Source organism: Hippopotamus amphibius, chromosome X, assembly GCF_030028045.1.
Source record: "Hippopotamus amphibius kiboko isolate mHipAmp2 chromosome X, mHipAmp2.hap2, whole genome shotgun sequence".
In the NCBI taxonomy this organism is placed as follows: Eukaryota; Metazoa; Chordata; class Mammalia; order Artiodactyla; family Hippopotamidae; genus Hippopotamus; species Hippopotamus amphibius.
Window position 1 is genome coordinate 28,209,728 of NC_080203.1, and position 26,112 is coordinate 28,235,839.

General features: G+C 37.2%; 1 protein-coding gene across 13 annotated transcripts in view; it reads left to right on the forward strand.

Moving 5' to 3' along the window:
- Positions 1 to 26,112, forward strand: part of THOC2 (THO complex subunit 2) — a 104,346-nt gene that overhangs the window by 30,725 nt on the left and 47,509 nt on the right. For all 13 annotated transcript variants that reach the window (XR_009050492.1, XR_009050491.1, XM_057719283.1 and 10 more), the window contains 5 exons: positions 6,327 to 6,493; positions 18,137 to 18,229; positions 20,963 to 21,118; positions 21,728 to 21,900; positions 23,162 to 23,357. Coding sequence is in view for 11 of the 13 variants with exons in the window: in XM_057719283.1 (XP_057575266.1) it covers positions 6,327 to 6,493; positions 18,137 to 18,229; positions 20,963 to 21,118; positions 21,728 to 21,900; positions 23,162 to 23,357 (785 nt within the window). In the remaining 2 variants the exon portion in view is untranslated. The remainder of the gene's footprint in view (positions 1 to 6,326; positions 6,494 to 18,136; positions 18,230 to 20,962; positions 21,119 to 21,727; positions 21,901 to 23,161; positions 23,358 to 26,112) is intronic.

Genomic DNA, 26,112 nt, shown 5'->3' on the forward strand with positions numbered 1-26,112 from the left:
GGTCTGATCAGGAGGAATCCTTATTTCTCATTCTATAATTAAAAGGTAGTCATTTGCTCCCTAAAAGATTCTGGCACATCAAAACGTTTATGTCCTGAATATAAAAAACAATATTTATATCCTGTCAGATAGCCTTGGGTTATTTACTGCAAGCAAGCAAGGAATAGTTTCCATTATGAGTCTGCCTGGTGGTTGCGATCTCAAGTCTGACAGTAAGTTTGAAAAACTTAATAGGAATGGATAGTGATGATTAGGCTCTTGAGCGGCCATGTCATAGATGCCTCACAAATGATCCCTGCATCAAGATGGCAAAAAGCATCTTTTAGACATTAGAGGAAAGGATATCAGAGATGGACTCTTTTTGTTTATGGCCATGCCGTGAGGCTTGTAGGATCCTAGTTCGCCAACTAGGGATTGAACCTGGGCCCTCAACAGTGAAGGCATGGAGGGCTAACCACTGGACCACCAGGGAATTCCCAAATGTGGACTCCTTTGATTGCTGAACCAAACTATAAGCACTCTACTCCTCTTAATGCCCTTCAAAAAAGTAATAGGTAGGTATTCTTTTATTTCTTCTAAATTAGTGGTCAGCAAACCTTTTTTGTAAAGGATGAGATAGTAAATATTTTTTCCTTTGTGGGCCATATGGTTTTTGTTGCAACTACTCACTTTTGCCATTGTAGTGTGAGAGCAGCCGTGGACAGTATGTAGATAAATGAGTGTGTCTGTGTTCCAGCACAACTTTATTTATAAAAATCAAATGGATTTGACCCATAGGCCATGATATGCTGATTGCTGCTCTAAATCAGAAGTTCTGGCTAAAAATTAGTCATGGAGCCAGCTTACTTGAGTTTAGTTTTGTTTTTTTGTTTCGTTTTGTTTTTTTTGTTTTAATATTTATTTACTAGCTTGGCTGCACAGGGTCTTAGCTGCGGCATTTGGGATCTAGTTCCCTGACCAGGGATCGAACCCGGGCCCCCTGCATTGGGAGCAGAGTCTTATCCACTGGACCACTAAGGAAGTCCTGAGATTAGTTTTGGAGACTGAAAATGGTTCTTCCTGATTTTGGGTTTAGTGGTCCAGGATCTTTTTAGCCTTGGCTGTCTGATCCTTTCCTTCACCCAGAATCAGAGCCCTCTTCACCAAACCTCAGGACCTTCATTTGTCACCTGGTGTACAAGGTTATAGATTTGGCTGGAGATGGGGAAGAGTGGGGTGAGAATCTCTCCTCTTTCAGTCTCACAAGTCCTCTTAGTTGCTTGTTAAGTAACCAGAGAAACATTAAAAGCAAAATAAAATCCCAAGTCAAATGATTTTATTCTTTGGTAGATTATGGGACATTTAACCCCTTTGACTACATTATCTTGAGTGTACTTAATATTTTGTCTTTGATCAGTTTGGATATAAGAGCCATTAAGCCTTGAAGCTTCTTATCATTGTGTCAGCTCTCTCCTATCCCTTGGAAAGGGAAGCCAGTTGACTGCTTCCTTTACCTAAGGTTTTGCTTTATTGGGTTTCTTTACTGTACACTAGTTATGAAGAAGTTGTTTATCTGTACTATGAAAAAGAAGACAGCAGTTGGTGTTCTTAAGCATAATTTTTTTTAAACAATTATACAGGGGTAAGTAAAAAATTATCCGCACTCTGGCTGTAGAATTTATTTTAATTCATTTATAAAAAAGACAAATACATAATTTTTCAACATAATCTCCTTGCTTTTCAATACACTTTGTCCATCTGCCAACAAGCTTTCATATCCCCTCATTAAAAAATGTTTTAGGCTGAGCTGTGAGCCATGAATGCACCACTGTCTTCACTTCTTTCTCTGAAGTGAATCCGGCTCCTTCTTGATGGCTAACACTTGTGTGACCTTCCTTGAACTTCTGTATCCATCCATACACACTTCTTCGTGACAAAACACTTTCTCCATACTGCACACAAAGTCTTCGAAAAATAATGGCACCAGATACACCCTCAGACCACAAAAATCGAATCACTGCATGCTGCTCTGCTTTCGTGCACATCACAAGTGCGGCATCCATTTTTGCTCACACAGCAGTTACAAATGCACTGATGTAATACGTTTACACTTTGCACAGCAGTGACTGAGGAGACAGTAGCCTTGAACGTAAAGTGCTAATAAGACAGTACAGCCAACAGAAGTTTTAGTGTAATAGGAGTGTGGATAATTTTTGACTCGCTCTCGTACTTTTATTTTGTTGGGTGCATTTCTCTGCATCTTGGTTCTCTGGTTCTTGCCTTGAGATGTGTAGTTTTTTGCAAATACTATTTCTTAGAAATAGTCTAGCATAAGTTTTTATTAGCCTGTTTTAGTCCATTCAGGCTTCTGTAACAAAATACCACAGACTGGGGGGCTTATAAACAATAGAAATGTACTTCTCACAGTTCTGGGGGTTGGAAGTCCAAGATTAGGGTGCCAGCATGGTTGGGGTCTCATGAAGGCCCTCTTCCAGGTTGCACACTGCTAGCTTATTGTTGCATCCTCACATGGTGGAAGGGGCAAGGGAGTTTTCTTTTTGAAGGGCGTTAATCTGATTCATGAGAGTATGCTCTTATGATCTGTTTACCTCCCAAAGGCCCACCTCCTAATACCATGACACTGGGTATTAGAATTTCAACATGTGAATTTGGGGGGTACAAAAAACATTCAGACCATGGCATAGCCTGTTTCTAAAGTAATTCTACATGCCAGAGCCAGATCGTGTCCTTTTGTTCAAAACATGGGTTTTCCTTGTATTGTAAGGTTCATTCTGTCAGGAACATGATGATTGAAGCTGTCATTCTGTTTTCTTGTCTGAATGTACAGGCTGAATATCTCTCCCAGTCATGTTGACAATATTACCTTGGTCTTTTTGTTTCTGTTAAGAATCTCAATTTGATGTATTCCTAAAAGAACCATCGTCACTTTAATTTTTTGCCTCTAGTTGCAATTACTTGCTCTAATATACTGGCCATCTTGTCCATCGTTGGGGAATCTTCAGCTACTTTTCATGCATGTTTTCAAAGATGTATCATCCAAAAGGTGTGAACTCTCCTCAAGGGTAGGGAAGGCATTTTATTAATCTCTGTATCACAGGCACCTGGCACATAGTGGGTAGTTATTTAATGTTAATTTAAATGAAGGAATGAATCCATGGCCATTACAGGTCCACCATTTAAAAATGTTTCCACTTCCAATATGGTTCCCTCAGAAGGCATGTGTGTGTATGTATTCCTTAATGTAGCTGGTGGTAGAGGTAGGGAAGCTAGGCTTATGCACTATCTCAGGATCACATTACTGTTGATGCTTGGGCTGGATAAAAGCCTTTTTAAGATGTTTGAGCACAAGAATGCCTGTTCTACCATAGCTGCCATTAGAAAAAAAATTATTTTGGATATTTCAAGCTTATGTATTATTACTAAAATCTTATTGTATATGAGATAGCTTAACTGTTATTTAGCAACTCTCTAAGGTTTTTAAAATGATTTTCTAAATCCTTGGTTTGGTTACTTTTTCCATAGTATGTAGCATAGGTCATTCCAACTGATTGGACTAACTTATGGCACCTGAGACATATAGTAGAAAATTCATAAGCCAGTTTTTCTTTTGTGAAAGATGCAAGGGTTGTTATAAATAAAAGTTGCATCCTCTTTGTCTAGGTTACTACGTTAAATTACCTCTAGAAGGAAGTTGGTGGTTAGTTGACAGTACAGATCACTGTTAAAATAGCCTTGGTGGAATAATACTGTTAAAATATAATGTCAGTGGTTCATATTGTAGCACATTGAAGGTATGAACTTTAAAGCAATGTGAATGAAACACATTGCCATGTAACATGTTGCTGTTGTAGTCCTTATTCACAAGTTTTGTGGATGTAGCATAGTGGGTACATAAGCCAGCCATTTTTTTCAAAGTATATTCAATGTATCTTTTGTAAGAGCAGTTATGAGGTTGGAGAATTTGCTAGGTCCTACTTCCGTAACCTATTATCAGTGTTATAGCAGTTTGGAGGCTCCGCCCCCCCCAGCTTTATCTAGGCATAATTGATATACAATAAAATGTGCATATTTAAAGTGTACAATTTGAGTTTTAATACATGTATACACCTGTGAAAACACCACCACCATCTAGATAATGCACATCACTCTTGCCCATTATTCTGTCACCCCCCCCCACCGATTTCCTCTTGCCCCTTTGTATTTCATTCCCCCTCGCTCCCTCTTTCCTCCTCCCCAGGTAATCAGTGATCTGCTTTTTAAACTATTGATTAGTTTGCATTTTCTGTAATTCTTTTATAAATGGAATCATTAAATGAGTATTTTTTTTGTCTGGTTTATTTCATTCAGCACAATTATTTTGTAATTCATCCATGTTGTTGCTTGTATTAGTAGTTCTTTCCTTGTTATTGTTGAGTAGTATTCCACTGTATATTCTACAGTTACATTGTACTACAGTTTGTTTATCCATTCACATGTTGATGGATATTTGAGAGTGTCTTATTATAAATAAAGCCGCTGTGTATAAGTCTTTGTATGGACATAGACATTTTTTCTCTTGAGGTAAACACCTAGGAATGAAATGACTGGGTCATATGGTAGGTGTTAAGTGTAACTTTTAAGGAAACTGCCAGTTTTACAAAGCAGTCGTACTGTTTTACATCTTATATTTCCACCAGCAGCATTTAAAAAGTTCAAATGCTATTTTGGAGTCACTTGTACATTCAAAAGCCATACTTTTTGGGGGTACAAGGAGAGGCAAAAATATTTATAAATTTTCTTCCTAGAACTTTAGGTAAACATCTCCATGCAGAATTTATGAAAGTCTGGAGCTCTTTTCAGTAAGAGATGATCACTGTGTTGGTCCTCTATTTCCTTAGTATGAGAAATGGAAGAAAATGTATTCTTAACTTTGGATTTCATAAAAAGAAGAAAGAAATACTTCTTATATTTGGAGAGTTTGGATTTCATAAAAAGAAGAAAGAAATACTTCTTATATTTGGAGAGTTTGGTTTTCTAAGTGATTGCTGAGATACTGTGAATTGGACATTAGTCTTATAGCATTTAATATACTTAAATGTGGAGGTCATAGAAGTAACTCTGGAAATCATTAATAGGTTATTTAAGAATTTTCTTTGAAAAATCCTGTAAGTCATCCATAAGGTATAGTGTTTAGACCTAACATCAATCCCTAAATTAACACAGTTGTTTTTTTCCCTCCAGTGTTAGAAGAAATCAGTGTTTATTTGCTTGTCCCAGATGAAGTGGTTCGCTTGCATTTAGGGACTATACATAATGAAAAATACATAATTAAAAATATTAGAATTCCATTGAGCTTGATGCACAAGGCATAAGGGAACTGATATAAACTGAGGGAATAGCAGATTGATAATGCTCACTCTGGGTCATAAGCATACATTATGTTGAGAGGAATGGTGGGTGGAATTGACTATATCATTTAAATTGTCACCTTTGTTTATTTTGGTATGTGTAAATGGTTGCATTCTCATAAATTAAATGCACATATGATGTGACTACACTGTAATGTAAGTATGGTAACAGCTGAAGCTGAATGCAAATAGAGGTAATAATGTATTAAGAGTAGGGTGGATCGGTAGCCATCAGTACTCTTAAGTGCTTCTTTCCCTTCCCTTTCCTGCTAGATTGTTTTCTTCTCTGTTTGCTTGTGTTTTGTCCCCAGCTCCTTGGTACTCTCATCTCTTTAGAATCAGCAGTATACCTGTTTTCCTTTAGAATGCTGCCAAAAACTATGAATGTACAATTACATTTTGTAGTTTTGTTGTGTATGTAAGGTAAACTAAAAAATGCTTCTAAAAATGATGCTCTACTTTCATGAACCTGAACTTTTAGCTTGTTTATCAACGTTCCAAATACTTCTGCATAAAACATAAAAAACCTTTAGTTGCCTAACTAGTAAAATGCATTGTTTGATTTTCATGTTTTGCTAAGAATTAAAAATGTGAATCTCTTTCACTAGCGTGAGTAATCAAGAACTGATGAGATGATGTGGCATAGAAGAAAGTTCACTTGACTTAGTGTCACAGGTCCTGGGCTCCAGCCTCATCCCTGTCATTAACCCACTTTGTAATCCTGAGCAAGTCATGTTTCTCATCTGTAAAATGTGGGGCGTAGCCTTGATGACCTTGAAAATTATGAAGATTTCCCTCTGAGGCAGGGGAAGCAAACTTGTTAAAGAAATTGTTTTTAAAAACATTTTTATTTTATGTAAGTTGTCCCTGAAAGTTAGTGGCTTTTCTAGAAATGATGTGTAATCACTCTTGAATTTGTGTATATCTCATCTGTTGCAGGATGCTTTAATCTGGATCCCAATAGAGTTCTGGATGTCATTTTAGAAGTGTTTGAATGCAGGCCAGAACATGATGACTTCTTTATATCTTTATTAGAATCTTACATGAGTATGTGTGAACCGCAAACACTGTGTCATATTCTTGGGTTCAAATTCAAGTTTTACCAGGTAAAAAAAAAATGTGTGTGTGTGTGTGTGTGTGTGTGTGTGTGTGTGTGCGCGCGCGCGCGTGTGTGTATGTTAATTTTGTGATTTTATATGTAAAATTTAATTTGAATTTTATTTGTAAATGGTTTCAGCTCAGCCATTCTAGCAGAGCAGATAGATAAAAACTACATTAGTGGTATGAATGATGTGATGTGAAGACCTAGAAGAAAGCATAATAAGTTTTTGCCTTGAGAAAAATGGGGTCAGGGAAGACTTTACAGATATAACCTTTTTTAAACCTGGTCCTTGAAGGATGAGTAGGAGTTTGTTGAGAGTTGTCTGTGCAGAAGTAACAAACAGTGTGTGAGTGAAGACATGGCAGTATGAATGTACATAACAGATGGAAGAAATGGTACATAGTCTCCTGTGGCTGGATTATAAGGTGTGGGGAAAAGAAGGGATAGGAAGTGAGGTTGGGAAGGTTGGCACAACTTTAGATTGTCAAGGGCCTTGAATTTGAATACTGTGTTGAGTTAGAATTTTATTGTATAGGTAGTTACCATTGGAATTTTTTATAGATATGAATAAATTCTTGAGGCATATCTTACATAATTTTTCACTTAAACCACTACAATAGTTATCTTGCAAATCTGTGCCTCTGATTATTTCTCTTTCAATCCATCTTTCATATTATTACTACTGTTACATCCTGAAAGAGATCTAATTGACACACTGTTTAAAAACCTTTGCCTGCAGGATGAAATTCAAACTTCTAAATGTGGCAGAAAAGGCTCTTCACAATCTAGTCCCATTCTTTCTTTCCAGTCTCATCTTTAGAGATTTTTTCCCCTCAAATCTAATATTCTAGTCATATTAAATTACTAGTCATTTCCTGAGCTAGGTATGGGCATTGCTATGTATAGACCTCTGTTTACATGCAGCTCCTTATAACTAGAAAACTGTTCTTACCCACCCCCTCTCACCTGTCTTATCTTCATCCTGTAAACTCTTATTTATTCTTTAAGATCAAGTGCTACTTGCGCTGTAAGTCCTGGTGGACACTTGACCCATGCAGAATTAGTCACTTCTTAAACTCTATTCTCATAAAACTTGACACACACTTCTAGCACTTATCAGGTTATAGTAGAATAAATTATGTCTGTCTCCTTTGCTAGATTGTGAGCCATTTAGGACAGGGTTTATATTTTACTGATTTCTCTGGATTAATTCATTGCTTAGCCTATATAGTAAATGCTCACTAATTATTCCAGATGAGTGATCTATGTTTTAGGATGATAACTCTCTTGATAGCATGGAGGATTTTAATGTAATAAGGCCTCTGTTGTCTTTTTGGTGTCGCTTTCCTAATTTGTCTACCTGCCTGGGATACTCAGCTAGTCAAGAAATACTCATTTAATGAGTTTTTATGGTATGTTGTTGATTTGCTAAGCACTAAGGATACTCTGGGAAAGAGTATAGTCTATTCCTGTCATCTGGAGCTCAAGTTCAGGATAGTAAGACAATTTCATTTAGGATTCCCACCTACAGCCTCTGGAATGCTCCGGAAGAGAAATTAGATCAGAACTAAAAGCATATAACTTTTTGATACCAAACAAGATAAATGGCAGGGTTTGGGGGCAAGAGCATTTCACTTTTGTTCAAAAATTAGTGATGGCAGCTGTTCTTATTCCTGCTGGTAGCCAGGGAGTCCACTCTTAGTACAGAGAAAGAGAAGTTCAAGTGTTTCATCACATTTTTTTTTTTTTTTGTTTCATCACATTTTAAGAGGCATCTTGATTGTTTTGGGTTTGAGAACAAGAAGCCAACTGCTGAAGTGACAGGGTAGCTGAAATTTAACTTGGGCATGATTAATTAGAATATAGGTTAGGGCTTTGGAGACTGAGGGTTTCAGAGTATACTGCAGTAAATAATGATGACCTACTGCTTAATATCAAGTATTGTTAGTTGCATGTGAGTTTTAGAATTAAAAATTTTTATATGAAAATGTTTGAGCTGAATTAAAAATATCCCTGGGGGTTGACCAATGTTGGAATGATCCTTTTTTTAAGTAGATAATGGGGGCTTTGTCTTATATAAGAAATACCCAACCAAGAAACATCTGTTTTAGAAATAACCTATTATTGGAAAGAGTAACCCCCGTATTGCTCTGTATAACACCATTCTCTTATTTCTATTGCCTGCGCTACCTTGTTTTGAGAATCTGCAGTCTTAAGGACCACTAAGGGCAGGGGAAGAAATTACAAGAGATTTTAGATAATTTGTGGTCTTGGGAGGTAAAGTTAGAAAAGCCATGAAATCAAAGGCATGTAACCCGGGGAATTGGCTCCTAGGCGTGTATGCTTACCCTGTGTATTGGTCTCTTGCCTAACTCCACCCCCACCTTCCCACCACTACCTGAAAATGTTTACTCCCCCTGACCACAACCCATATTTTCACCAATTGGAAATTATTTGGATTAACAGGCTTCTTTTAATTTTTTTTCCTTAATGCTAGGACTTCTAGGCAAAGGTAATTATTTCTGCTATGAAGTCAGTGAGAGTGGTTTTATTCTGGCTTTAACCTAGGATCAGCTATACTGGATGTTTTGACTTGGAAGAGTGGTAGGGATGTAAGCAGTTTTAGAGCACATGACCATGTTGGAAAGTTGGGCAGGCACATCTGTTCGATTCTCCTAACAGGGATTGCTACAATAGAGGGTTTAGGGACAGCATGAAGGTCAGCACAAAGGGCAGGAAGAAAGGAGTACTAGAAAGTGTGAGGGTATTGAATGACAAACTTGGCTGGAGTTGTCTTGCCATAGGAAAGAGGGAGGAGATGATGACTCTCACCCATGTCACAGCCCCTTGATTTCTGGATTCAAAACAGTAATGGTAGTAATAGTGGTACCATGGCTAGGCACTATTATAACCCAGATTTATTTATTTAAGGAATATTGATTGAGTACCTCTTATGTGCCAGATAGTGTTCTATGTGCTGGGGCTATCTGTAAACAAATAGAAATCCTCGCCTTCACAATGTTTACATTCTAAGTAAATTATGTAGTACATTAGAAGGTGATCAACGAGAAGGGGCAAAAAGAGAGCGCCCAAGCGCGCAGGATAAGGAAGATTGGGAGTGCTAGAGTGGTTAAGTGGCAATTTTAAACAGAATAGTGAGAGTAGACCTCATTGAAAAGGTGAGATTATTTCAGTAAAGAAATAAAGGATGTGAGGGTGTAAACTGTACAAATAGCTGGAAGAGCCTCCAGGCAAAGAGAACACCTAATGCAAAGGTCTTAAGGTGTGAGCATGCCTGATGTGTTGAAGAACAGCAAGGAGACCAGTGTAGCTGGAGTGAAGTGATTGAGTGGGAGAATGGTAGGGGATGAGGTCAAAGATGAGGGACCAGATCATACAGAACTAGCACAAGGTTTCTGACTTCTGATGCTGGGTGAAGCCAGTGGAGGTTTTGAGTAGGAGGACAATATGATCTGGATTAGTTTTTTCATTTTGTTTCTCTTTTACTTTTTCATTTTGTTACGAACATTTTCAAACATATAGGAAAGAGTGAATAGTGTGAATGCCTGTAACCCCATCACCTAGAAGTATGTTTATTAACATGTTGTATACTTTTTTGGAAATATTAATTTATATTACAGATATCATGAACTGTTGCTCCTAAATACGTTAATTTGTATTTTTTTAAAAGGACATTTTCCTATACAACCATGATACTAATTTCATGTCTAACTAGATTGCTGTCATATCTCAGACCATATTCAGATTTTTCAGATTGTCCCCCAAATGCATTTTACAGCTGGTTTGTTCAAATGGTGATCCAGTCAAAGACCATAGATTGTATTTGATAGGGTTTTCCAGCCTATTTTAATTTAGAAAAATGTCCCCTACCCCTTCCTTTAATAGCATCGACTTGTTGAAGAGACAGTTCCCATAGAAGACTTCACCTTTTGAGTTTATCTAATTGCTTTTTTGTGGTTGGCTTAATTTGTCCTTTGTCCTCTGTTTTTCTTATATGCTTGGAGTTAGGGCTAAAGGCTCAACTATGTTCAGGTAAAATATTTAATGGCAAAAATACTTCATAGGTTGTGTTATATGTTTCATATTGCATAACATCTACTATCTGTCTGACTTCTAATGTTCAGTAAGTTGATGACAGTCTAATCCCTCCATTGTACAATGATGTTTCCCCACCTTGTCAATAACAAGTTATCTGTAGGTTGATACTTGGTACCATGTGAATATACAGTTTTTTATCAATCTTACATTAGGTGGTTTAGAATACATGGATGAAAATTAAAAAAAAAAAAACAAGAAAAAAAATAAAAATAGAATACATGGATGATCATTTCCTGAGTCACTTATTTCCTTTGGGGTTCCAAATTGTTGATTCACTAATTTTATCATGTCTTCTACATTTATGAGTCATCACTTGTCCCTTATCAACTTGGGTTGTTTGGTTACCCTGCAGTACAGTTCCTACTGGAAAGGCAGACAAATGCTTCAGTGTTTTCCACATTAATTACTAGCCAGCAGAGTAAGGAGTTTCCTTAGTAGACACATCTAATGGTGACATGAGTGGTGTGTGTGTGTGAGAAAGAGAGAAGAGAGACAAAAAGAGCATGTACATGTGTGTTTTGACATAGGTTTTCAAAGAATCAGTATGGTTATGGTAGTAGTGGAAGTTGATGAGATTCTGAATATATTTTGAAGGTAGAGTCAATAGTATTTGCTGATATATTAGATACAGAGTGTGAGAAAGTAGAGTTAAGGACTATCCTAAAATTTTTTTGGACTGAGCAGCTAAACAGATAGTTTTATCATCAAAGGAGATAGGGTAAATTTCAGGTGGAGTGGGTTTGGAGTGTTGCGGGTAGGAATCAGGAATTCAATTTTGGGCATGTTAAGTTTGAGATACCTGTTAGAGATTTAGATATCCAAGTGGAGATGTTGAGTAAATAACTGGATATATGGATCTGGTGTTCTGGAGAAAGGAGTGGGCTAGAAATAGAAATGTGGGTGCCAAAAGCACATAGATGATATTTAAGGTTGTGATACTGGATGAAATCATCAAGTTGGATATAGAGACATAAGAGAACCAAGGGCTGAGCTTTGGGGCACTCTGATGTTAAACGGCCTGGGAGAAGAGGACGAACCAGCAAAGGAGGTATAGAAGGAACACGTACATGTAAGGTAAGAGGAAAACAAAAAGAATATAGCATCTTGGAAACTAAATGGAAATAAGAATGATCAATTCTGTTAAATGTCTCTGATAGGTCATTTAAGATGAGGACTAAAAAATGGTCATTGGATTTTTCAGCAGGGAGATCAAAACTAGCCATATTTGTAGAGTTTGGGTGGTGTTAAGAGAGAATGAGGAGAGTGCTATTGGAGATTATGAGAAAACACAATCCAGTAAAGCAGTTGTTACAAAGAGGCACAGACGGATGGGGTGATAGCTGGTAGAGGAAGTGAACTTGATGTTTTTGAAGGTGGGAGAGAGAATATGTTTATATGCTGATGGTAATGATTGAATAGAAAGGAAAATTGGTGATGTAGGAGAAAGAGGAGAGAATTATTGGGTTAGTGTTGAGTAGGAAAGAGAGAATGCAGTTTATGGCATAAGTGATGGATGGACTTTAAATAGGAGCATAGAGAGTTCATCTATAATAACAGGTTGAAAGGCAGCATATGTGGGTACAGTCATTGGTAGGTGGGGAGATCTGATGGTGAGAATTTATAGAAGTCCTATTGATTGCTCCAGTTTTCCTGCTGAAATAGAAAGCAAGGTCATCCACTGAGAGAGAGGATGAGAGAGGAGGTATTGGAGCTTAGGAGAGAAGGTAGGAAATAGTTGTGTAAGAGAGTAGGAGAGTGAATGGACAAGAGAAACAGAGTATGATTGGCCAGCAGCAATAAGGACTCACTTGAGGGTGGATGTGTGAAATTAGCACTTTGAGGAGTTGTAGCTATTGGTAATATTAAATTTTAGGATATGGAGTGAATGGCTGAGATAGGGTAGAGGAGATCTTTGGAAGAGTGGAGTTCAAGGAACTGAGAGACCAGCATGATGGAAGTATCACTAACGTGTATATGAAAATCTCCAAAAATTAAGAAAGGAATAGAGTTCGAGAAAGTGACAGTGAATCAGAAGCTGAGATCATTCATTGCTAACTGTAGAGGCAGTGATCCAGGAGTCTGTAGATGACAACAATAGGACATAACTAAAAGTGGCAGAGTTGAGAACTCCAGAGCTCTGTCCCTTCATAAAAGCAACTAATGAACTGGCAAAAAAACTGTCAATCAACTTTTACAGAACTCTGGAATATAGTGAAAACTTAAAACAAGCAAGGAAAGGTTTGGTGAAGAAAGAAGCTGCTGTTTGGGGTAAGAGAGCACTGTAACATATTAAATTGCCTGCCTACTATCCCTCACACCCAGATTGATGGTGGCTGTGAAGATAGAAGCCTGCACTCCTAGTACAGATTGCTAATGCCAGAGGATATAAAGAATTGTTCTCAAAGAATTCAGCCTGTCTGGCTGCTTCCTGAAGGACTGGTGCAAGGGCCTGTCTTTGTTTCCCCTGATTGGGAGCATCCCTAGGGCTGGGTGGCTTTTGCCAAAAGCATTTGAAGGCACAACTGTTGGCTTTAGCATTCTGGAGTAAGAGACAACAGTTGGACAAGCAATAAAGAGACTGAAAGCCTGGAAAGGAAGAAGTTGGATAAGGATACACAGGGGAATAAGGGCTTTAGAAAAGTTCCTATGTGTATCATGGAATCAGGAAAAAAGAAAAAAAAAACCGGGCCAGGCATATGCCCAGACCTGGATGCATGCTCAGAAGAGGGCTGAGAAGACCCTAAGCGTTTTCCTCTGACTGGCCTTCAGGCTCTGCACAAGCGGTAAGTGAAGACTAAGGCAAAGTTCTAAATGGTCTGGCTGTGTTGAGGAATGCCCTAACATAGAGCCAATGCACAAAGACTGGAAGAGTATTTTTTTCCTTTTTTCTCTTCAAGCCTTTAAGAAATGCAAAACACTAGCTGACCACTAAGCTAAAAGAACACAGATTTCAGTGGCCATACACAACAATAGTAGAGACTTTACAAAATGAATTTAGAGAAGTCACTAAACAAGCAAACAACAATAAGCAGCATCAACACACCCCATAGAGGGGGCAGAATCTGATTTTCAGAGTTGCCACACAGTATTCAAAATGTTTAGTTTTCTACAAGAAATAATGAGTTATGCAAAGAAACAAAGTAAGGCTCATTTATAAGAAAAAGGAAATTAATAGAAACTGTCCCTGAGGAAGCCCAGGCAATGGACATACTAGATAAATAATTTAAATCAACAGTCCTTATTATCTATAGGAAGCCATGGGAAAAGAACTAAAGAAACCAGGAAAGCACTGTCTCACCAGATAGAGAATATCAATAAAAGATATAGAAATTATAAAAAAACAAATTCTGGAGCCAAAAAATGTGATAACTGAAATTAAAAATTCACTAGATGGGTACAACAGCAGATTTGAGAAGGCCGAAGAAACAATTAGACAACTTGACAAGTTAATTGAGGTTTTTCAGTCTGAGGAGCAGAAACAGAAAAGAATGAAGAAAAATGAACAGAGACTATAGGACACCATCAAGTATACCAATATGTGGGGAGTTCTCTGGTGGTCCAGTGGTTAGGACTTGCACTGCCATGGCCCTGGGTTCAGTCCCTGGTCAGGAAACTAAGATCCTGCAAACCATGTGGTGTGGCCAAAAAAAGAAAAGTGTACCAATATGTACATTATGGAGTCCCAGAGGCAGAGGAGAGAGAGAAAAGGACAGAAAGCATATTTGAAAAAATAATGGTTGAAACCTTCCCAAATTTGATGAAAGATACGAATCTACACATCTGAGAAACTCCATGAACACCAAGCAGGATAAACTCGGAGAGATCCACACGGAGACATATTATAGTCAAATTGTTGAAAGACAGAGACTCTTGAAAGCAGCAAAACAGATGTGACCCATTGCATACAAGAGATCCTCAATAAGATTGACAGCTGAGGGTGGGGGGGGGGAGTCAAGGGAGGGAGGGAATACAGGGATATGTGTATAAAAACAGATGATTGAACTTGGTGTACCCCCCCAAAAATAATAAATAAATAAATAAAATTAAAAAAAAAAAGATTGACAGCTGATTTCTCTTCAGAAGGCAGTAGGATGGCATATATAAAGTGCTGAAAGAATGAAACCAAGAATTCTATATCCAGCAAAACTATCCCTCAAAAATGAGAGATTGTGATATTCCAAAATAAACAAAAGCTGGGGGAGTTCATTGCTAATAGACTTGCCCTACAAGAAATGCTAAAGGGAGTCCTTTGGACTGAAATGAAAGGACACTAGACAATAACTTGAAGCCATATGAAGAAATAAAGAACACTGGTAAAGGTAACTACATAGGTAAATATAAAAGCCAATATTACTATATTTTTTGGTTTGTAGCTCCTTTTTTCTTATATGATTTAAAAGACAAAGAAGTAAAACAACAATTATAAATCTAACTGGCACACAATGTGTAACAATATAAAGGGGGGAGGGATAGAAATTTATAGATGCAGAGTTTTTGTATAATATTGAAGCTAAGTTGAGACTTCCCTGGCAGTCCAGCAGCTAAGACTTCAAGCTTCCAATGCCAGGGATGTGGGTTCGATCCCTGGTTGGGGAACTAAGATCCCACATTGCTGTGCATTGTGGCCAAAAATAAAAAATTGAAGCCAAGTTGATATTAATTCAAAATAGGTTATTATAAGTTTACAATGTTCATTGTAAGACTCAAGGTAACCCTTAAGAGAATCCTTAAAAAATAAATAGAAGAGGAAAGGAGAAGGGAATCAAAATAGCACACTACAAAAAAAACCAAACACAAAAAAAGACAGTAATGGAGGAAATAAAAATAATATATGACATATAGAAAACAAATAGCAAAATGGCAGAAGTCCTTCCTTGTCACCAATTATTTAAATGTAAGTGGGTTAAAGTTTGTAATTAAAAAGCAGAGTTTGGGGACTTCCTAGGTGGCGCAGTGGGTAAGAATCTGCCTGCCAATGCAGGGCACATGGGTTCGATCCCAGCCCCAGGAAGATACCACATACCGCGGAGAAACTAAGCGCATGTGCCACAACTATTGAGCCTGCGCTCTAGAGACCGTGAGCCACAACTATTGAGCCCATGTGCCGCAACTGCTGAAGCCCACGTGCCTAGAGCTTGTGCTCTGCAACAAGAGAGGCCACTGCAATGAGAAGCCCACGCACCACAAAATGAAGAGTAGCCCCTACTCACTGCAACTAGAGAAAGCCCATGTGCAGCAACGAAGACTCAACACAGCCAATAAAATAAATAAATAAATAAATAAATACAATGTATTAAAAAAAAAGCAAGGGGTGTTTCCTTTAAAAAAAAAAAAAGCAGAGTTTGGCAGAATGTATAAAAAAGCATGATCCAGACCTAGTAAGGTCATGTGACTTTCTGTACTGCTAAAATTCATAGTAATAAAATGAGAGGGAAGAAGCATGATTCAACTATATGTTATCTATGAGAGACTTACTTTAAGATCCAAAGATACAAATATGTTGAAAGCAAAAGTATGGAAATAGATACCCCATGCAAATAGTATCCAGGAGAGAGCTGGGGTGGCTCTTTAGACTTTAAGACAAAATTTTTTATGATAGATAATGAAAGACATTATATATTGATAAAAGCGTCAACCTGTCGAGAATATAACACACAACAGTTAATGAATGTGTATGCGCCAAACAGAGCCTCAAAATATATGAAGCAAACATTAACAGAATTGAAGGGAGAAGTAGACAGTTCTGCAGTAACTATTGGATATTTCCATACCTCACTCATTAATGGATAGAACAACTAGACAAAAGATCAATAAGGAAATAGAGGACTTAACACTATAAACCAGTTAGACTTAACAGACATATATAGAACATTCCACCCAACAACAGTAGATTATACATTCTTCTTGAGTACACATGGAACATTCTCCAGGTTAGGCTTTATATTAGACCACAAAACAAGTCTCAATACATTTGTAACATTGAAGTCATACAAAATATCTTCTTTGACTACAGTGGAATGAAACTACATCACAGATGAAACTAGATCACAACAATAGTGAGGGATAGTGAGTGATAGGAAATTCAAAGCTGGGTGGGCTTTAGGGAGCATGGAACGAGAATAGTCTGAAAACAACTGTAAAAAGCAAAGATGATTCCATATTCCGCCTCCAGGCCTAGTAGTGTGAGGGGTCTGGGGAAAATAGCCACCAGTTGACTGGGTTACAGGAGTGGTGTTCCTAGTGAGTGCTAGTCTCTGTTCAAGTGTCCAGGTGAAGGGGGGGAGGAGAGGTTCAGGATATAGGGGGTTTTGCTGAGGATGGACCATGAATTCCAGAGGATTCCATGGAAGTTTTTTAAGAACGCAGATAGGTGGGATAGGATAGAATAGGGATTGTGCCGAACAATATGAAGATCAGTTTACGGGAGTTGACATTTACCCTGAGAGTTGAGGGCTTCTTGTGACTCATTTAAACAAAGATAATGGGAAAAATGAGAATATTCCTGGTGGTTTCAAGTCAGGTAGTGAGCTTTTATGGGTTTCCTCTGAAACTGTGACCATCATTTGTTTTTATGGGAAATGTTTTGATACTAAATAACCATTTAAAAACATTTAGGGTCACACTATTGTTAAGACTTATCTGTCTTAAAAATTACAGTGAAACAATGCCTTTTTAATATGATGTCTGTTAGTTTCGTTAGCTTCATATGTTATGTACATAACACCTATCACAACTGGGGGGGGCTTACTTACAGTGATCTCATTTTCAGTGTTGAGTAGAAGCAGAACATAATGTATTGTCACCGCTTTTTATTTGCATTTTGCCATTTAGTAATTGCCAGTTGTCCTCACTTCATTCTCCTATTCATCTGACCCCAAACAGTTTAAAAATTAGGGAAAAGTCTTGATAGCATTCAAAGATCCTTCTGTTTCTTTGTGGGGTCCATAGGGCTGACCTGGAATTGGCCATTACATGTTTTAAAATGTTGAATTATCCATGTGTATTAAGTATAGACACCCGTTTTGAAGGGGAAATCAGCTGACAAGTAGATATACTTAGCACAAAACCCAAGATATAAAAGAAAAGGGAGAAAAGTATAAAGCAGACACAGATGGTTCCACGCTTCCAAATTTGTCAGGCTTGTCTATCTGCATCTCCACTGAGAAGTACTTGAAAAAGCAAGTTAAGAAAACACACATATAAACAGAAACCCAGACTAAATATATGCAGTATAAAATCTCATTCTGTTCAAGTTTGATTTTATTCAAATATTAGCATGTATTGTAAAATGTGTCCATTTTTGAAGCTGCTTTCCTTGTGTTCATCCGATGTGCCAATGTGAAAAGGGATGTTCACATAATTATCTTTGTCCTGAATTTGGATGTTATTTATGATCAGGAAGAGCAATGAAGCTTATTGTTGACCTAGAGTTATTTGATCTAATTGTTCTTAATTATTGGTAGATAAAAGGATGTGATTTTAGTTGTACTTTAGGCACTAAATAGAAACTTTTCTTTTGTTTTTCAAGGAACCAAATGGAGAAACTCCTTCATCTTTATACAGAGTTGCAGCAGTACTTCTACAATTTAATCTTATTGATTTAGATGATCTTTATGTACATGTAAGTCAAGTGGGCTGCTGAGAATATTTGGTTGTTCATCCCAGGGTGGGGAAGAGCAGTAGGTAACCATACAGCACTCCAAGATTGGTTCTAGGCTCTCAAGTCTTAATTTTTGAAGCCCTATTGCATTATTGCTTTGTGTTTACTTTATAAAGTGAATGAATTTAGTTCATTGGAACCGTGGAAATGAAATACTTTTTGTCACTGCTACAGAATTCAGGATTGGCTGTGAAGTTAAAGTTCTTAATTGTCATCAAGGCCTATCTCATGGAGAACGAGGCCAAGTTCTAATCAATGTGGTTTCAGACTTCTGTATTATACACAAATTAGGGGAAATATGATATTACCTAAATAGTTCTTCCTTCTCCCCCAAATGTTAATTTTAGGCATTCAGGATGAATGGGGAACTTTTTGTATACTTAAAAAAAAAGGCTTCTCTTGTGTTTTTACTGTATAATAAATGACTGGTATTGTGCTTTTATTGCTGGATCTAGGATCTAGAGGAGTGTGTATGTGATTGTGGTTGATGACCTCTAGTTTAGCAACAGCTTAGGCTGTCAGTTTGAAAACACGAGGTTTGTAGCATAGAAATTCCTGTTTAATTAGGTTGTGCATTAGGATATCTATGAACTGTCCAAAACTGACACCGTCTTCACTGCCTTTGAAATCACTTTCTAACTTCCTTGCCTGTCATTGCATATTGTGGTTACAGAGTTGAATGAAACTTGATCACTACCTTGGAAGCAGTCATAGTCTAGCAAGGGAGAAAACACTTTGCATTATATAATAAGTACTTTATTGGAAGTATTCACAAAGTGCTGTGAAGGCTCAGAATAGACAGTGACCATCTCTGTCTTGGAGGGATTTTGGAAGGCTTTTCCAAACTGCTGATGTTGAACTGGGAACTTGATAGATGAGTGGGTGTTGGCCAGGCTTAAAAGGTGGGAAGCTTTGTAGGTAGAATTAACTGAATATAAAGGCAGGAGGTTTGAAAACGCTTCATTATCACCTTAGGGGAACACCAAGAAGCTCAGAGTGGTTGGAGCCTCGGGTGGTATGTAGGGGAAACGAGGATGGAGAAAAAAGTAGATTGAGGGGCCAAAGTGTGAAGAGCTGTTAAGTGCCATGGTAAGGAGTTTGGATTTTTTTCTTGTTGGTAGTAGAGAGCCATTCAAGATTTAGAGTAGAGAAGGGATGTAGAAACTGAGAACATGGAAAATTGGTCAGAAAAAGGAGAATCTGAAGATGTAGGTATAAGTTTATAGGCAAGTGGAGACTGGCAGGACAAATGGAAAGTACAAAAATGATAGATTTATTACTGATATTTTTCAGTTTAACTATAAATAAGTATAAGCAGACTAAGTGTTCCTGTTAAGGTGACAGAGATTTTCAGATGGGATTAAAAACCAGTTTATTGTTTACATGAGACGGCTAAAACCTAAGGACAAAGAAAGGTTGAAAGTAAAAGGGTGGGAAAAATATACCAGGGAAATTATTACTATCAGACAAAATAGTCACTTTATAATAATAAAGTTGTGTTTACTGGGAAGATATAATTATTGTGACTTTATATGCAGCTAATAACTTATTCTCAAAATACACAAGACTAGAAATTGAGAGAACTATAATTAAAAATTTAGAGTTAACCAATTGTAATGGGAGATTTTAGAGGAAATTGCAGTAGATAAGGTAAAAGAGGAGGACCTGCGGTAGATATGTGATAGATATATAAGTAGAACCATAAAAATGGGTTTGATTACCAGTGGAGAGAATAAAGAATGAGAACAAGTCTCACTTACCTCCTTGCACCAGTCCATGAGTTTTCTCCCACTCTCGTTTTTTGACTAATGGGATAAAGTTTGTAGTATGTAGTTTAATATTTCACTATTGTTTACTTTGCATTAGACTTATCTACTGAAATAGATTATGCATTTCTAGGGACAGGAATGCTTCTTTTATACCTCACCATAGTGCCTAGCAAAAGCTACCGACTAATGGTTTGTTGGTTATGTGTCTAGGTTATTTTATGAAATGTCCACATTAGCCATCTTCCACTCATACAAGATGGCTGTACTTGAGATACTTGATCCTTTTTTCATAATGGAGGGTCAACTATCCACATATTACTTTTTCTTTTGTAACACACAAAACTAGAAACTAGTTTCTGACTTAAGTCAAATAGGTATCTAGAAAATGAAAAGTGAGATATCAAGCTGTTCACAATTTTTCGACTTGAGATTTTTCATTTAGAGGAATCAAATTTACCCCTTTATGTCAATCAGTAGTTTACCTCTCCCAAATTGGATCCGTATGTAGTACTTTATTTAATTTGGAGTTTGGCCTTTAAAGGGGAAATCTGTGATATTTTTAATGGAACAGGTACACATTTTCTTGGATAAACTAATTCAGTGGTAAACACTGTTGTAGTATTATATTAATTTAGGACCTCTAACAGAAGAGATGAAACTTTGAACTGCTACCTGGGTTTAAAAGGTGTGCAAAATTCAGGTATTTAACCCTGTCAGGTTATATGAAAATAATGGAAAGAGACATATTTAGAAGGGAAATTATGGTCGTAAATAGGCCAGACTTCTTATTTACAGTTTTCTAAATTGAAAGTAGATAGTGTTTGCTTTTTATATGTGCAAATAGTATTAATTGTTTTATGAAATTTTAGTATATGTGCTGCCGAAGCGAGCACTGTTTTATGAAATTTTAATGAACCATTTTTAGCTTCTTCCAGCTGATAATTGCATTATGGATGAACATAAACGAGAAATTGTAGAAGCTAAGCAAATTGTTAGAAAACTTACAATGGTTGTGTTGTCTTCCGATAAAATTGACGAGCGAGAGAAGGAAAAGGAAAAAGAAGAGGAGAAAGTGGAGAAGGTATATAGTTTATCCTGATAAAATTAACACTGTCTTCTGGATTTAGAATTGTCAAATTTAACTTGTGATGGTTAATCAACTTATGGACGAATAATTTTTTAATTTTGATTGTGGTGGAACCTGCTTTTTGCAATACTAATTTGCAAAGGTGGTTTTGTTTTTGATCTGATTGGCACCTTCCCAAAAGAGGCTGCTGTGTTTTTTTCTTATATAAATTTCAGAGTGTATTCTAAATAAAATCACACACTTCTTGACTATATTTGTGCTCTGTGGATTAATGTCTCTCAGGTCCTAAAGGAATTCTCAAAGATGAATGAATTCTAGTTCCCTGTGGCACAATAAAACATTAAGTAGGGCCTAATTTAATTCCAAGCCTATAAACTGTCATGCTTTGTCTGTTAAATGAAAAAGCAGATCCTGCCTTTTTTTTTCAGTCGCTAAAAAAACTTGATCATACTTTTAGGAAAATACTGTTGCATTTCCCATGAATGGCAGCCATTGTTGACATACATTGTTGTGTTGTTTAGCTTAATTTTTTAAATGAAAAATGTATAAAGCTTTATTGATGTCTGTATTTTGAGTATCTTTGCTGTAATTGTTCCTTTTTAGCCACCTGACAACCAAAAACTTGGTTTGTTGGAAGCCTTGTTAAAGATTGGTGATTGGCAGCATGCGCAGAACATTATGGATCAGATGCCTCCATACTATGCAGCTTCACATAAACTAATAGCCCTTGCTATTTGCAAGCTTATTCATATAACTATTGAGCCTCTCTACCGAAGGTATGTTACTGTATGCTTTACTAATTGAGGTAGAAGTAGTTTAGGACTACAAAAAAATCTGCATATTTATCTTGTCTTCTCAAACCAAGCATGTATTTTAGTATGTTTTATCAGAAGAGAAGAACTATTCACAGAGCATATCAGTTTGGTAGGTATTAGTCAGTGACTTGTCTCCTGTCATCCAGACCTGGTATTGCAGAATTGGTGCTGCAGTGTTGTCTAAAAATTTTATGTTAGACTTCCAGGTTGGGTTTGCTCCATTGAGAGTGAAAAATTCCATTCTTCTGTTTTTGACTTTTCCTCCTCTCTTGGGAGGGGCGGGGAATTCCTAAGGTTTTTACTTAGTGTAGTTTTCCTCTGTCCTGGGTTGAGTGGCTCTGAGTGAGGACTTTGCCTCTCTGCTTGCCTTATTTCTCCTGGCACATAGGCTGCTGTTCTGGAAATTGCTAGTGCAGCCTCTCTCATCCCTAGTTACTGTGTCCACCAGTCCTCTAGCCCTCAGCCTACTTGCAGGGTATTTAGGAGCAGTACTGGCAGCAGCTCTGGCTTCAGCCCCACAGATCAGAGCCTGCCTCAAAAGCCCCAGCCTTGTGACTCGTGCATAGCTGCTGGCTGCTGCCTTCAGTGCCACCTGGGCTGTGGACCATGAAGGCTTCTTCTCAGAGAGTGACCCCTGTGACTCCACAGCGGGACACCTGCTCAGCAAGTGAGAACTCTGGACACGGTGCCCTTTTTAGTGTGACACACCCTCTTTCATTATGCTGCTCACCTTCCCTACCACCACCTACCTCATACTCAGTCTAGGTAGTGGAAGCCAGATTGAGAGATGTTTATTAACTTGAATCAGTGTTGTTATATCCATATTTTTCTGTTTCATCTTTGTGTCTTGGAGGCCCATCCCTTGTTCCCCATTCCCATATTCAAAATCCTGATATTGGCCACGTTTAACTAAAAACAAATTCATATGGTGTATGTAAATGTTACTTGGAATCTGCATTTCTGCTTTTCTTTTCTTATGCAGTTAATTTGAAATAGTCTCCTAAGCTCTGATATTTCTTTTTTTCAAATGAGTATTGTTTTTGTCTTCTACCAGTTAAATTATTTGGTATAATGAAGTTAGGCACAATTGAAATAGAGAAAGCAAATATAAGCAAGAAAAGTTTTACTTACTGATTAATATGACTGTGTTAACTTAAAATGGGGTGTTGTATATAATGTATATATACACACACACACACACACATTTTTCTTCTTTTTGTAGAGTTGGCGTTCCTAAAGGTGCTAAAGGCTCACCTGTTAATGCTTTGCAAAATAAGAGAGCACCAAAACAAGCAGAGACCTTTGAAGATTTGAGGAGAGACGTCTTCAATATGTTCTGTTACCTTGGTCCCCACCTTTCTCACGATCCCATTTTATTCGCAAAAGTGGTGCGCATAGGCAAGTCATTTATGAAGGAGGTTAGTAAGATTTTTCTTCCAGGCAGAAACCTAAAGTATGGAATAAAAATGTTCTGAGTATATTTGTGTTATGTGTATCTCTAGAAATAAAAAGAAAGTAAACTTAATTTAGGGAAAGGTTATGTTTAGTAAGTTTTGGGGAAAGTCAATTGTGTCCCAACCATTTATATCTAAAAACTTAAATGCAGCCAGATTATTACTCAGGTCCTCCAGATAGGAAAATATGCTTTGGGCATGTGATTGCTTTTTGAATCCCCTTATAATTAGTGGTTAATTCAGTATTCTTTCCTCTTGCTTTTCTTCTGCTCAGTTTTCTTGGCTGCAGTTTTGAATCATTGCCATTATTTGTGTGAAGTCCCTTCAACCTCAGATGTTCAGGATTCATTCTTTTATTTTTTTATTTTTTTTAAATTTATTTATTTAATTTATTTATTGGCTGCGTTGGGTCTTCATTGCTGCACACAGGCTTTCTCTAGTTGCTGAGAGTGGGGGCTACTCTTCATTGTGGTGCACAGGCTCCTCATTGCCGTGGCTTCTCTTGTTGTGGAGCATGGGCCCTAGGCGCGTGGGCTTCAATAGTTGCGGCACATGGGCTCAGTAGTTGTGGCTCACGGGCTCTAGAGCACAGGCTCAATAGTTGTGGTGCATGGGCTTAGTTGCTCCGCGGCATGTGGAATCTTCCCAGGGCAGGGCTCGAACCTGTGTCCCCTGCATTGGCAGGCAGATTCTTTACCATTGCGCCACCTAGGAAGTCCTCTTTTATTTTTTTTAGTGAACTTTTTATTGAATAAAACATAATACAGAAAGCACACAAACCATAATTATACAGCTTAGTGACTTTCCAAACTAAACACCCATGTGTCCACCACTTAGATCAAGAAATAGAACAGTACTAGCACCCCAGAGTTTCTCTTATATGCCCTTCTAATAATAATAATATATTATTTTTTATTGATGTATAGTTGATTTACAATATTGTATTAGTTTCAGATGTATAGCAAAGTGATTTGGCTATACATGTATTTTTTTTTCTTTTTTTTAAAAATTATTTTCCATGGTAGTGTGCATCTGTTAATCCTGTACTACCAGTTTTTATCTCTCCTCCCCCTTCCCCTTTGGTAACTATAAGGTTTTCTATGTCTAAGTCTGTTTCTGTTTTGTAAATAAGTTCATTTTTATCATCTTTTTAGATTCCACATATAAGTGATAGCATATAGTATTTGTCTTTGTCTGACTTCAGTTAGTATGGTAATCTCTAGGTCCATCCATGTTGCTGCAAATGGCATTATTTCATTCTTTTTTTATGGCTGAGTAATATTCCACTGTGTGTGTGTATACACACCACATCTTTTTCATCCATTCATCTGTTGATGGATACTTAGGTTGTTTCCATGGCTTGCCTTGTTATTATTTTTTTTAAATTATCTTTGAGTTATAATTTACATACAATAAACCTCACCAATTTTAAGTGTACAATTTGATAAGTTTTGACAGATGTATACAGTTGTGTGTCCACCACCACAGTCATGATATAGGATATTTCCATCATCCCAGCAAGTTCCCTCTTGCCCCTTTGCCATCAGTTCCCTCCCTTCATTGCTGATTCCTGGCAACCACTGGTAGGCTTTCTGTCACTATGGTTTTGCTTTTTCTAGAACTTCACATAAATGGAATTGTATAGAATGTACTCTTTTCTGTCTGGTTTCACCTACTTAATGCTTTTGAGATTCATCTCAGTTGTTGCACGTCAGTAGTTCTTTATTGTTGTGTAATATTTCATTATACAGACATAACAGTTTATCCATTCCCCAGTTTATGGGCATTTGGGTTGTTTCTAGTTGGGGTCTATTATAAATAAAGCTGCTATGGATATTCTTGTACAAGTCTTTTTTTGGGGGGGGGGGCATATGTTTTTGTTTCCCCAGGAATGGGATTGCTGGGCCATATGGGTAAGTGTATGTTTAGCTTTTTGTCAAACTTTTCCAACACGTGTGTACCATTTTGCATTTCTGGGAGCAATGTACTTCCAATTTCTCCACATCCTCATCAACACTTGGTGTTGTCAGTCTTATAAATTTTAGTCATTCTAATGGGTGTGTGGTGCTATCTTTTGTGCTTTTAATTTATGTTTCCCTGATGATCAGTGATGTTGAGCATCTTTCCGTGCCCTTATTTGCCATTTGTAGTCATCTTTATTGAAATGTCTATTCAGATCTCTTGCCCATTTTAAATTCAGTTGTCTTTTATTCTCAGTCTGATTTGCCTTGTCATTTTGTTTACTGTCTTTTGAAAAGCAAAAATTTAAAATTTTGATTAATTCCAATTTAATAGCACTTCTCTTTTATAGTTTGCTCTTAGTGTTCTAGATCTTTGCCTAACCAGGGTCTTAAAGCTGAAAAGAATACATAATTTCAATTGTAAAGCAACATAACCAGAACGATCTAGAAATTGTTACAAGCACAAATGCAGTTTTCGCCAGTGTGTGGTGATTGCACTTAATTTTAATTTTTGATAACAGTAACTGCATATAAAATTCAACAACTGTTGTGTATGAATCACTTGACACCTGAGATATTTGATTTGGCTTTAAATACTTAGCTGGTAGATAAACTTTAAACATTAAAAATGTTAAACATTAAAAATGTTAACAAATTTATATTGTCTAAAGGTATGCTAAAGAAATCTGCTAAGTAGTTCATTACTATACATAATACTTATTATGTAGCATATATTCATATAAAAAAGTATAACCGTG